Source organism: Scyliorhinus canicula, chromosome 2 (assembly GCF_902713615.1).
Source record: "Scyliorhinus canicula chromosome 2, sScyCan1.1, whole genome shotgun sequence".
Lineage (NCBI taxonomy): Eukaryota > Metazoa > Chordata > Chondrichthyes > Carcharhiniformes > Scyliorhinidae > Scyliorhinus > Scyliorhinus canicula.
Genome location: NC_052147.1, coordinates 234,157,615 through 234,170,782, shown reverse-complemented (window position 1 = coordinate 234,170,782; position 13,168 = coordinate 234,157,615). Strand labels below are relative to the sequence as shown.

At 47.4% G+C, this 13,168-nt stretch overlaps 1 protein-coding gene across 2 annotated transcripts in view; it reads left to right on the top strand.

The window, feature by feature from the left end:
• LOC119962037 (extended synaptotagmin-3-like) overlaps positions 1–13,168 on the top strand; it is a 170,816-nt gene that overhangs the window by 70,651 nt on the left and 86,997 nt on the right. For both annotated transcript variants that reach the window (XM_038789816.1, XM_038789817.1), the window contains exons 5-6: positions 7,839–7,908; positions 9,647–9,736. In XM_038789816.1, the coding sequence (XP_038645744.1) occupies positions 7,839–7,908; positions 9,647–9,736 (160 nt within the window). The remainder of the gene's footprint in view (positions 1–7,838; positions 7,909–9,646; positions 9,737–13,168) is intronic.

Genomic DNA, 13,168 nt, shown 5'->3' with positions numbered 1-13,168 from the left:
CCTTTACCCATCACCTCTTTGCTTGCGAAACAACATTGGCATTCAGTCCAACGATGCATTGATTTAAAATAATCATCCTTGTGTTCAACAATCTCCAGGACTTTGCCCTTCTCTGTGTTTCTCTGTCCCTCCAGCCTTCCAATCGACTGAAAATGCTGCAATTAGCCAGCTCTGACCTTTAGTCCATCCCCTTCTTGCCAGGCATCATCACTGGCAGCTGGGCCTCACACAGCCTAAAATCCAAACTTTAGAATTCCCTCCCTAAACCTCCCTGTCTCGCTTTCCTCACCTAAAGTCCTTCCGCAGCACCGACCCCTTTGATCAAGCTTTGGCTCCTTCATTGCCGCAGTGTAAATATTTGGGATGTTTATTCATTTCCCTGTCTCTTTATCTCTCATCTTTCGCTCACCCCCTCTTTCAGTCATCCCCTCTTTCACTTGATCTCCTCCCTCGCCTTCGCTCGCTCTCCTCCCTCTATTTGGCTCACTCTCTCACTCTCTTTGGCTCGCTCTCCTCGCTCTCCGCTCGCTCTCCTCCCTCTCTCTGGCTCGCTCTTCTCCCTCTCTCTGGCTCACTCTCCTCCCTCTCTCTTGCTCGCTTTCCTCCCTCTCTCTTGCTCACTCTCCTTCCTCTCTCTTGCTCACTCTCCTTCCTCTCTCTTGCTCGCTCTCCTCCCTCTCTCTGGCTCGCTCTCCTCCCTCTCTCTGGCTTGCTCTCCTTCCTCTCTCTGGCTCGCTCTCCTTCCTCTCTCTGGCTCGCTCTCCTCCATTTCCTTCGCTCGCTCTCCTCCCTCTCTCTGGCTCGCTCTCCTCCCTCTCTCTGGCTCGCTCTCCTCCCTCTCCTTCGCGCGCTCTCCTCCCTCTCTCCTGCACACTCTCCTCCCTCTCTCTAGCTCGCTCTCCTCCCTCTCTCCTGCACAGTCTCCTCCCTCTCTCTGGCTCACTCTCCTCCCTCTCTCTGGCTCGCTCTCCTCCCTCTCTCCTGCACAGTCTCCTCCCTCTCTCTGGCTCACTCTCCTCCCTCTCTCTGGCTCGCTCTCCTCCCTCTCTCCTGCACACTCTCCTCCCTCTCTCTGGCTCGCTCTCCTCCCTCTCTCTGGCTCGCTCTCCTCCCTCTCTCCTGCACACTCTCCTCCCTCTCTCTGGCTCGCTCTCCTCCCTCTCTCTGGCTCGCTCTCCTCCCTCTCTCCTGCACACTCTCCTCCCTCTCTCTGGCTCGCTCTCCTCCCTCTCTCCAGCACACTCTCCTCCCTCTCTCTGGCTCGCTCTCCTCCCTCTGTCCTGCACACTCTCCTCCCTCTCTCTGGCTCGCTCTCCTCCCTCTCTCTGGCTCACTCTCCTCCCTCTCTCTTGCTCGCTTTCCTCCCTCTCTCTTGCTCACTCTCCTCCCTCTCTCTTGCTCGCTTTCCTCCCTCTCTCTTGCTCGCTCTCCTCCCTCTCTCTTGCTCGCTCTCCTCCCTCTCTCTTGCTCGCTCTCCTCCGTCTCTCTTGCTCGCTTTCCTCCCTCTCTCTTGCTCGCTCTCCTCCGTCTCTCTTGCTCGCTTTCCTCCCTCTCTCTTGCTCGCTTTCCTCCCTCTCTCTTGCTCGCTCTCCTCCCTCTCTCTTGCTCGCTCTCCTCCCTCTCTCTTGCTCGCTCTCCTCCGTCTCTCTGGCTCGTCACCTTCCCTTTGGCTCAATCTGCTCCCTCCCTTTGGCTCGCTCTCCTCCCTCCCTTTGGCTAGCTATCATCTCCCTTTTGCTCGCTTTCTTTCCTCTCTTTGGCTCGCTCTCCTCCCTCCCTTTAGCTCACTCTCCTCCCACTGTTTTGCTCGCTCCCCTCCCTCCCTTTGGCTCGCTCCCCTCCCTCCCTTTGGCTCACTCTGCTACCTCCCTTTGGCTCACTCTGCTACCTCCCTTTGGCTCACTCTGCTACCTCCCTTTGGCTCACTCTCTTCCTTCTCTTTTGCATGCTCTCTTCTCTCTCTCTCTCTTTTGCATGCTCTCTTCTCTCTCTCTCTCTTTTGCATGCTCGGTCTCGTTCTGCCTCACTGTCACGTGCTGCTTCCACTGTTTAACTTGCAAATAGTCCTGTGTTGTAGCTGCACCAGCTCTGCATCACATTTATTAGGTATGCCGAGTGCTGTTCCTAGCATGCCCTCCGACACTCTTTATTGATCCAGGGTTTATCTTCTGGCTTGACGGTAATAGTAAAGTGGGGGATATGCTGGGTCATGAGGTTACAGATTGTGGTTTAATACAATTATGCTGCTGCTGATGGCCCACAGTGTCTCATGGATGTTCAGTTTTGAGTTGCTGGGCCTGTGCAAAATCTATCCCATATAGTATGGTAGTAGTGCCACACAACACGATGGGGGACATCCTCAATGGGCCTTTGATTCCACAACGATTATGCAATGGTCACTTTTACCAATACTGGCATGGACAGCTGCATAGAGAGAATGAGAGCGAGTCGGTTTTTCCTATTTGTTTTCCCACAAGCCCAGTTCAGCAGCTATGTCCTTTAGGACTAGGCCAGCTTGAAGATGGTGGTGCTACCAAGACACTCTTGGTGATGGATATTAGGGTCCCCCACCCAGAGCACATTATATGCCCTCGCCACTTTCCGCGTTTCTTTCAATTGATGTTCTATATAGAGGCAAACTGATTTATCAGCGAGGGTGGGGGAGACTGCAGTAGGTGATAATCAGCTGGTGGCTTTCCTCCTGATGTATAACTTTTTTTTGAAAATCTTTTTATTGGCTTTTCTCTTATTTATAAACAGTTGTGTGTATACATTACATTTTTCTTGCACGCGCTAATTTACTTTATTGTACAGAGCTGATGTGTAACTTGATGCCAGGAGACTCCATTAGGTATGGAATCAATGTAGATTCCCAGGGCAATTCCCCCTGACGTATAGTTCTGTGCTGCCACCTCTGGTGGGCCTATCCTGCTGGTGGGATATTATCTGTAAGGTATGATACTGTGAGCAAAGAACCTAGAACATACAGTGCAGAAGGAGGCCATTCAGCCCATCGAGTCTGCACCGACCCACTTAAGCCCTCACTTTCACCCTATCCCTGTAACCCAATAACCCCTCCTAACCTTTTTGGTCACTAAGAGAAATTTATCATGGCCAATCCACCTAACCTGCACGTCTTTGGGCTTTGGGAGGAAACTGGAGCACCCGGAGGAAACCCACGCAGACACGGGGAGAACGTGCAGACTCCGCACAGACAGTGACCCAGCGGGGAATCGAACGTGGGACCCTGGCGCTGTGAAGCCACAGTGCTAGCCACTTGTGCTACCGTTCTGCCCATGACAATGTCAGGCTGTTGCCGGACTAGTCTGTGGGGCAGCTCCCCCAATTTTAGTAAGATGTTAGTAAGAAATGTTGATTGAAATTTGATTGGAATTTTAATATGCAACAGATAGATCTAGGATTTCTCGTAAGCAGGTTTGAATTTTTCTATGATAAAATGCTAAAACTGTTGGAAAACCTACAGCAAAACCTTCCGGTTTTTGCATCCAGAAAAGTCCCTCAATCATTTGAATGTAGCCACATCTGGCTTGTCAGAATTTTGAATCTCATGAGCATTGCTGGCAAGGCTAGCATTTATTGCCCATCCTTATTTGCCCTTGGGAAGGTTGTTGCATTCCTTCAAAACTGTTTTACCCTAGTATGCGAAATACTGTAAGCTTTTTGTTTCTTCTCCACGCTCTTGATACTAATGAAAGAACATAATTATGGCATTTTACAACCTAAAAAAACACAATGTCCATTAATGTTGCTGAAAATGTAGAACAACCTTGCTGTTCATTACAGGCAACATACTCGCAAAAGGAACCTATTTACTTGACTGGGCAGTTTGTGTCTATCTTTGATTCCATTTTGAAACATGATTTCCACTACCATTTTGATGAGTATCGTTCATTCGACTGACCTCACTTCCATAGAGCATAGTGTTGTAAGATAATAGGATGTTTAAATCTTGCATAATTTTACCAAACAGCTCTCTAGGCCATTAGCTACGTTGCTGTGAATTGCAATTTCAGAATTAAAGTATAAAAAATCCCAAAAAAGAGAATAAAGAAAGAAATGACCTAAAATATCCAGAACAGAAAATGGCGGAAACGTTCAGTAGGTTGGGAGAGACAGAGTTATTGTTTCAGGTCAATCGTCTTTCATCAAGATTGGGACAAGAGGGGGTGTGTTACAGGTTTTTTTTTTGAATAGGCAGGGAGAGTGGGAATGCAGGATTTAAAGATGATGATGCAAGACAATGGGGTAAGAAACAAATGCTGGGGAGGTGTATCACCAATCCTTACCTATCTTTCCACTGTCAACCTCTTACACTGTTCCAGTGAAACGGAACCTAAGTTTGAGGAACAACATGGCATCTTTTGATTAAGTACTCAGAGTTCAACAATTTCAGGTCATAACTACTGCCCCCATTTTTCCAGATGGCAGTTAGCACTGGTAATGATTCAGCTATTGCCATTTCCACATTCTCTGGACATTTTCAAAGAATCATAGAATTTACAGTGCAGAAGGAGGCCATTCGGCCCATCGGGTCTGCACCGGTTCTTGGAAAGAGCACCCAAGCCCACGCCGCCACCCTCTCCCCGTAACCTAGTAATCCATCTAACCTTTTTGGACACTAAGGGCAATTTATCATGGCCAATCCACCTAACCTGCACATTTTTGGACTGTGGGAGGAAACTGGAGCACCCGGAGGAAGCCCACGCACACACAGGGAGAATGTAAGACTCCGCACAGACAGTGACCTGACTGGAATCAAACCTGCGATCCTGGAGCTGTGAAGCAACTGTGCTATCCACTGTGCTACTATGCTGCCCACACTTTTATTTGTGTTTATTTGCTTCTTGCATTACAATTGTCCCTGTTGCTATATAATCTGTTTTGCAATCTGTCACAGTCCCACCTTTTTGCCCCTCCCAGTCCACCACCCTCAAACCCCGTCCTTGGTCTCTCTCCTTGCTTGATACCAGCTAGGTCTCTTCACTTATCAACCAAGATATTAATGTTCTTTCTCAGTCCATAGTTGCCTACTTTCAGCATTTTCTGTTTTTTTAATTCAGATTTCCAACATCCACAATATTTTGCTTTTGGACAAAAGTAAGATGTGACTAATCAGCAGCAGCAAATGGTGGGGGAACCAGTTGAACCACATTTTTCTAAGTGCTGCGGTCACCTGTTCTTGTGTGAAGGCATTGCAATGAGCGATTTCTGCACCATGAGTAGAAATCAATACTGACTGAAACCTGGTCCTCTATCATTTACTATACAGATTAAACACATATTTAAGATTCAGTGCTGAAGGAAACCACCATTGCTATCAGCAAAAAATATACTTTCACGCTGAATTTAATTTACAGCAAGCATGGATTCTTAATTAAACTTTAGTGAACTAGATGCCTGTTTTGTAAACTCAACCTGGGAAACTCCCAACCTATTCACCAGATCTGCCTAAGCCTAATTCCAATCTCAGGACTACCTTAAATCCTGAGCGGAAAATTGGCCTTGACATCAAATCTAGCGAAGTAATATGGGAGGGTGATATCTGATCCATTTCAACACCTCATATAAAGCCAATTGTCAGTGCCTTTAGGATGTCTGATCTCGCCCTCTGGTTGGTCAATAACAAGAGTGCTTGTGGGCGGCACGTGGCACAGTGGTTAGCACTGCTGCCTATGGCACTGAGGACCCGGGTTCGAATCCTGGCCTTGGGTCACTGTCCATGTGGTGTTTTGCACATCCTCCTCGTGTCTGTGTGGGTTTCACTCCCACAACCCAAAGATGTGCAGGTTAGGTGGATTGGCCACGTTAAATTGCCCTTAAATTGGAAAAAAAATAATTGGGTTCTCGAAACAAAATAACAACAGCGTTTGGTTGTTGTCTGCAATTTCATTGTTGGTCTTAAACCAATTGGCCGCATAATATATCTAGCTCATATAATTGCAGTGACCTTTTTATTTAACAGCAGGAATTAAGACCCTTGCATAGTGTAATTTCAAAGTCCATGTCCCTCCCACTGACCAATGAACAATGGGCTGCACGGTAGCAAAGTGGTTAGCATCGCTGCCTCACAGCTCCCGGGACCTTGGTTTGATTCTGGCCTCGGATGACTGTCTGTATGGAGTTTGTACATTCTCCCTGTGTCTATGAAGGTTTCCTCTGGGTGCTCCGGTTTTCTCCCATAGTCCAAAAATGTCCAGGTTAGGTGGATTGGTCATGTTAAATTTCCCCATAGCGTCCAAAGATGTGCAGGTTAGGTGAAGTTACGGGAATAGGGAGTGGGCCTAGGTGGAGGCTGGCTTCCTTCTGCAGTGTAGGGATTCTATGGATTCCAAGACCAAAGTTCCCAGCCTTTCAATATGACTGCAAACCAGGTGCACAAACAACATGGGCGGGATTCTCCACAGCCCGATGCCGAAATCGGGATCGGCGATCGGGCGGAGAATGGCTTCCGACGCCAGAATCGGGGCAGGTGCCGGTTTGACGCCAGTTGGCGATAATCCACCCCCTCAAAATCGGCATCATTGGGTCGCATGCCGTGCACAGTCGCAATGGTGCTGGCACGTCATCCCCGGCGAATTTCTATAGGCCTGAGGGCAGTGGTCAGGGTGTGGACGGGTACATGGTCCAGCACAGCCAGCATCAAGTTTCCCAGTGGGAGCGTAGGCGTGGACGGTTGCAGCTTTTCAGCCCTGTGCAAGCGCGGCCCGGGACTCGACGATTCTCCTGCTGTTCTCCGTGGGTGTTCCACGCTGTGCTGGTGCTAGCCCCTCACCGTTACCAGAATTGGTGAGGGATTCACACTGATTTTCCAGGCGTGACACACCACAGATTGTCCGTTGGCGCCTGCACTTAGCCTCATAAACGGAGAATCCATCTCCATATTCTGGTTAATTCACAAATCATATCTGGAACATACTTTTCTCCAGTGCTCTTGCTTTCTTCAAAACGGCGGCTTAGTGTTGACGCTGGCGTGAACACCGGAGTGTTTTACACCAGCGTCAACGGGCCTCTTGGCCCAGCGATTCCGTGTCCCGCACGGGGCCAGCACAGCGCCGGAGTGCACCGCGCTGCGGGTCTATGCATGCACGCGGCGGCCGGCTGCGGTGCCGGCCCCACGCAACATGGCGGACCCACACAGCAGGCCGGCGACTAAGAAATAGCCCCCCCCCCCCCCCCCCCCCCCCAAGACAACGCGCACCTGTCGATCGGTGGCTGCTGATCGTGATCCTGATCATCCTGGAGGCCCGCCCCAATGACGGATCCCCCCCCCCCCCCCCCCCCCCCCGCCCCCACCAGGGCGGCCACCACAGCCGTGACTCTGAGTGCCTGCCGGATGGAACCATGTTAGAACCACGCCAGCGGGAACTCGGCCAGTTGCCACACAGAATCGCCGCGGGGGCCTCTTTCAACGGCCCCCGACTGGCTGTATCGGCGTGAACGTCAATTCTCCGAGCCCGCGCTAGCTCTGAGAATCCCATCCAACATTTTCAAGAGAATACAGGAAAGACAATTTTAATTTTAGGTGGCAGGCAAAACAGAGGGACTTTTAAAGCTCCAAATAATTTTCTGGAAATTAAAGAACAAAAAAAACTGTTCGAAAACAAAATCAAAATACTGCAGATGCTGAAAATCTGAAATAAAAACAAAAAGTGGTGCAAATACTCAGCAGTTCAGGCAGCATCTGTGGAGCGCCACCATGTTGTCTGTAATATTAAAAAAACGTTCAGTGAACTAAGTTAATGTTCCAATGATTCAGCTTCTGTGCAGAATCCATTTGACCGACCTGAGTTACATATTTAATGTTGTTTGTCTTTCAGCTACATAGGAGATTGTGAAATTAATGTGGAGGTGAAGAAAGTATGTAAAGCTGGCTTGAAGGGAATTCAGGTAGGTGGGAAATTTCCAACTTGGTCTTGGTTCTAAATTACTTCAAAAATTGTACTACAATGTTATCTCTGTTGAACCAGAAGTTCAACCATTTCTATAATGATGTTCAATCAAGAAATCGGTGAACCTTGGCACAATAGTGCTTCTATCCTTCACTAAACCAGCCTTCAACCAATTAAACAGTTTCCAGAAAGTTCACAGAAGTGAACATGGTTACTTTCTATCCAATTCCTTTGGCTTTTGGGAATATCTGTCTTATGCCGAAGGTACTGTCTGTGTACAACATTATTCCTTCATCGTCACTGGGTAAAAATCCTGGAACTGTCCGCTCAAAATCACCTTAATCACAAGGACTGTAGTGGCTTACCATTATTTTCTTGAGGGAAATTAGGTAAGGATAATGAATTCCCAGCCTCCCCAGTACTGATCACATCCCAGGAACAAATAACCATAGAATCCCTACAGTGCAGAAGGAGGCCATTTGAACCATCGAGTCTGTACCGACCCTCTCAAAGAGAATTCTCCCTCGGCCCTGTCCCCGTAACCCCACCTGGCCGAACCTTTGGACATGTAAGGGCAATTTAGCATAGCCAATCCACCTAACCCGCACATCTTTGGACTGTGGGAGGAAACCAGAGCATCCTCTGAAATCCACTCAGACATGAGGAGAATGTGCAAACTCCACACACTCAGTCACGCAAGGTCGGGATCGAACTCGGGTCCTGGGCACTGTGAGGCAGCAGTGCTAACCACTGAACCACCATGTTGCCCTTAATATTTTTTTTTAAACTTCAGTGAGTGAGGGCAGCACAGTGGCGCAGTGGCTAGCACAGGCACTGCGGCACTTAGGACCTGGGTTCGAATCCCGGCCCTGGGTCACTGTCCGTGTGGAGTTTGCACATTCTTCCCGTGTCTGCGTGGGTTTCACCCACACAACCCAAAGATGTGCAAGTTAGGTGGATTGGCCAGGCTAAATTGTCCCTTAATTGGAAAATAATAATAATAATTGGGTACTCTAAATTTTAAAAAAGAAAAAAAACTTCAGTGAGCCAGCTACTCTTTTACCGGCTATTGGATTTGATTTATTTGTTTTATTTATTTATTTATTGTCACTGTACCGGGGTACAGGGAAAAGTATTGTTCTGCTCACAGTCCTGGCAGATCACTGCATGCATGAATATAGAGAACATACTATATTATTATAGAACATACTATAACCACGGTTATAAAAGATGTAGGAAGAGGATCTATAGGGGAGAACTCACAGAGAGTTGCCACCCTCTGGCGCCATCTTGGAAAACAAAATCCAGCTGCATTCTGCTCTATCTTATGTCTTTGTTCGACATTGTCCAAATAAAGTAAATTCTTGGAAAATTTCCACACTTGTTGATAATTTCTGCTTAAGCAAGCAAAGGAAAATGTTCAAGTGCATTGACAACATGAGCAATTTTAGGAGATGGGAAAACATTAGCAACCACTGTTGGCGTTAACAAAATAATTACACCTCAACTCACACATTTGGTAGCTGTAATCGTGAGAGTGAGCTGAACCTGTGGAGCAACACGTTGAAATTAGCATTCATATTGTGAGGTTCCTCGAATGTAGTCTCCCTCTATCTCTAAATGTTGATGTGCTTTGCTTGTCTGTTGCGTCGAACCTTCAGTACCGTAACAATTAGGAAGTACTGATTCTTAAAGCTGACATTTGGTAATAGTTATGGTATATGCTTACACTACAGCTACATGGTACACTCCGAGTGATCCTGGAACCCCTCTCCAGTCAGATGCCGCTGGTTGGAGCTGTAACTTTGTTCTTCATTCGCCGACCAGTAAGTTTTTATAACATATTTTGCGGTTTTAATTTTAATTTTTTCAACAAAAGTAGCTGTAACAATGCAACACTTGTTATACATACCAAAGAGAAAATGCTGGAAAATCGCAGCAGGTCTGGCAGCATCTGTAGGGAGAAAAAACGTTTCGAGTCCAATGACTCTTTGTCAAAGCTATAATAGAGAAAGTGTGAAATATTTGTACTGTGGAGTAAGAATGAACGATGAGTCATAACCACAGAAACCCAGGGAAACGGGGTGCTAATAGCCACAGAAACCACGGGGAAAAAGTGCTAATGGCAGTCCCCAGAGAGAGCAAAAGGTGTGAAAGGCCAAACAGCAGAGAAACTAACATCAGAGGGTAAACTGTGACAGATGTAGATGTGGGGGGAGGGGAAGGGGGAAGCAAATGGGAGAAAGGGTAAGGGAAGGTGGGTAAGATGGGGGGGTTAAATATATGTGAAGAAAGACAAGAAAGAAAGAAATGGTAAAAGACAGTTAAAATGAAATGGGATGAAAACAAATGGGTAGAGCTAATCATCTGAAGTTGTTGAATTCGATTTGAGACCGGAAGGCTGTAGCGTGCATAACCGGAAGATGAGATGTTGTTCCTCCAGTTTGCGTTGAGCTTCACTGGAACATTGCAGCAGGCCAAGAACAGACATGTGGGTATGGAGCAGGGTTTTGTGTTAAAATGGCAAGCAACGGGAAGGTCTGGGTCCTGAATGCACACAGACCGAAGGTGCTCAGCAAAGTGATCACCCAGTCTGCGTTTGGTCTCTTTGATATAGAGGAGACCACATTGGGAACAGCAAATGCAATAGACCAGATTGAAAGAGGTGCAAGTGAAATGCTGCTTAACCTAGAATGAGTGTTTTGGGCCTGGAATGTTAAGCATGGAAGAGATAAAGGGGCAGGTGTTACACCTTCTGCGATTGCATGGGAAGGTGCCATGGCTGTAAAGACTTAATTGCCTGCAAAGACTTGCATTCAAAGTATCGTCTTGCATCATTGACTTTGTCTATACATATGTTTCTGGAACCCACCTCTCTATTCACCTAGATGGAAGGAGCTGTGCTCCGAAAGCTAGTGATTCGAAACAAACTTGTTGGACTTTAACCTGGTGTTGTAAGACTTCTCACTGTGCTCACCCCAGTCCAACACTGGCATCTCCACATCATGGCTACCATCGACAGCATGGTAGCATTGTGGCAGCATTTGGGGCAGCACGGTAGCATTGTGGATAGCACAATTGCTTTACAGATCCAGGGTCCCAGGTTCGATTCTGGCTTGGGTCACTGTCTGTGCGGAGTCTGCACATCCTCCCCGTGTGTGTGTGGATTTCCTCCGGGTGCTCCGGCTTCCTCCCACAGTCCAAAGATGTGCAGGTTAGGTGGATTGGCCATGATAAATTGCCCTTAGTGGCCATAAAGGTCAGAAGGGATTATTGGGTTACGGGGATAGGGTGGAAGTGAGGGCATAAGTGGGTTGGTGCAGAAGCGATGGGCCGAGTGGCCTCCTTCTGCACTGTATGTTCTATGTTCACATTCCTCTTCCCTGTTTCATTATAATCCCAAAGCCACCAATTAATTGTTAATGCTCTAATAGTTGGCTTTCATTCCAGTTAATTCCAGTCATAGTTATGATTTTGATGTTGGTTCTGATTCCTGTTTCTACAAATAGCAGCGATATGCTCATATTTATCTTGTCGAATGTGAAGTATTATCTTTGTGGACCATGAACATGCATACGAATTAGGAGCAGGAGTAGGCCACTCGGCCCCTCGACCCTGCTCCGTCATTCAATAAGATCATGGTTGATCTGACTGTAACCTCAACTCCACATTCCTGCCAATCACTGATAACCTTTAACCCCCGCCCGGTCTCCGTTAATCAAGAATCTACCTTGCTCTAGCTTAAAAATGTTCAAAACTCTTCTTCCACTGCCTTTTCAGGAAGAGAGTTCCAGAATCTTATTCCCCTTTGAGAAAAAACAAAATCTCCTCATCTCTGCCTTAAATGAGCGACCGCTATTTCTAAATAGTGACCAATAGAGAGAAGTTTAAAAAGGAGGAGCTGTCACTGGTGAGAAACGATATCGAGAAGAAATGAATAATAACTTCATAACTTTTGTGTCCAAATGAAGACAAACTATGACTTTCCATCAGTACCATCTCTGGGTGAAGGGAGAAGAAAGCAGGGATGTGGGAGGAGTTGATGAAATGGTCTTGGAGAATTTCCTTCTCGATTTCACAATGAGATTCCATAGTTGAGGTAACGTTAGATTGAAAGGCAGCCGAGAAACAGCAGCATTCAGGTGAAGATTTGTAAGGTTGATGTTGAGTAGGTGAAGCAGCTCCCAGGTTTTGGAGTGCTCCACATCCAGACTTGGGATGGAAAGCAAAATCACTAAAAGTGTGACTGCATTGCAGCCATCCCAGAACCTCCAATCCATGATGATCTTCAGAACCAACCCAACATGCAGCTCAAAACATGCAACCTTTCTGGGGCTTTGCGACTGGATGCAGGTTTTGACATAAAGGACAAATGGCGCAACCTCTGGGGTGGCGATAAGGTCACCAACAAAGATCCGGTGAGTAATCTGAAAGAAGAGACTCCAGGTTCGGCCTTCCTTGAAAACATTGGCCTTCAATGAAAGGGATCTTTAATAAGGACACGGGGAGTCCACACCGAGTAAAATAAAGAAACAACGTTTTATTTACAACAAGATCTATACTCAGATTGGTAGATCACTACGGGGTTCCTCACTGGTTGGTGCCTTACTGACCGACCTATTATACAAAGGTTAATAGAGGTTCCCCTAGCGGGGAGCTCACACTCCGCAAAGACCACGGGGAAGATACTCATTCCCACCCTGGAGGCCCCATGCGGACTATTACATTCCTCTCAATGGTTGCCCGAGAACTGATCGTCATCCGGTGAATCTCCAGCCACTTTGCGAGGGTGTCCTCCAGGATTAGGAACAGCAACCCCAGGAATGGTGAAGTTCTCATGCACGTGGGCCTAGGGGCAGCCTGGCCACTTCCAAGAGTGGAGGGGGGCCGCCGCACGAATCTTCTGGTGCTCTGGACAGACTGAGCACTTTTGGACCAACGTTTCGTTATCCGTGTCCAAACACAGCCACCAGATGTGGCTTCTCGTCAGAATCTTCAATTTGGACACGACAGGATGTTGTTGTGAAGGTCTTTCAGCACGATTACATGACCCTTCATTGGAAGAACAACCCTCTTACCCCACAGGAAGATGTTATCTTCCATAGTAAGCTCTGAGTACTTAGAGGAGAATGCTTTCAACTCCTCTGGTAGCTGTCGTTGCTGCCCACCATATAGCACCAAGGACTGAGTCGGTCTGCGTCCAGTCTCAAATACACGATGCAGTGACAGGCAAGGAGTCCATAAAGTTCATCCACTGA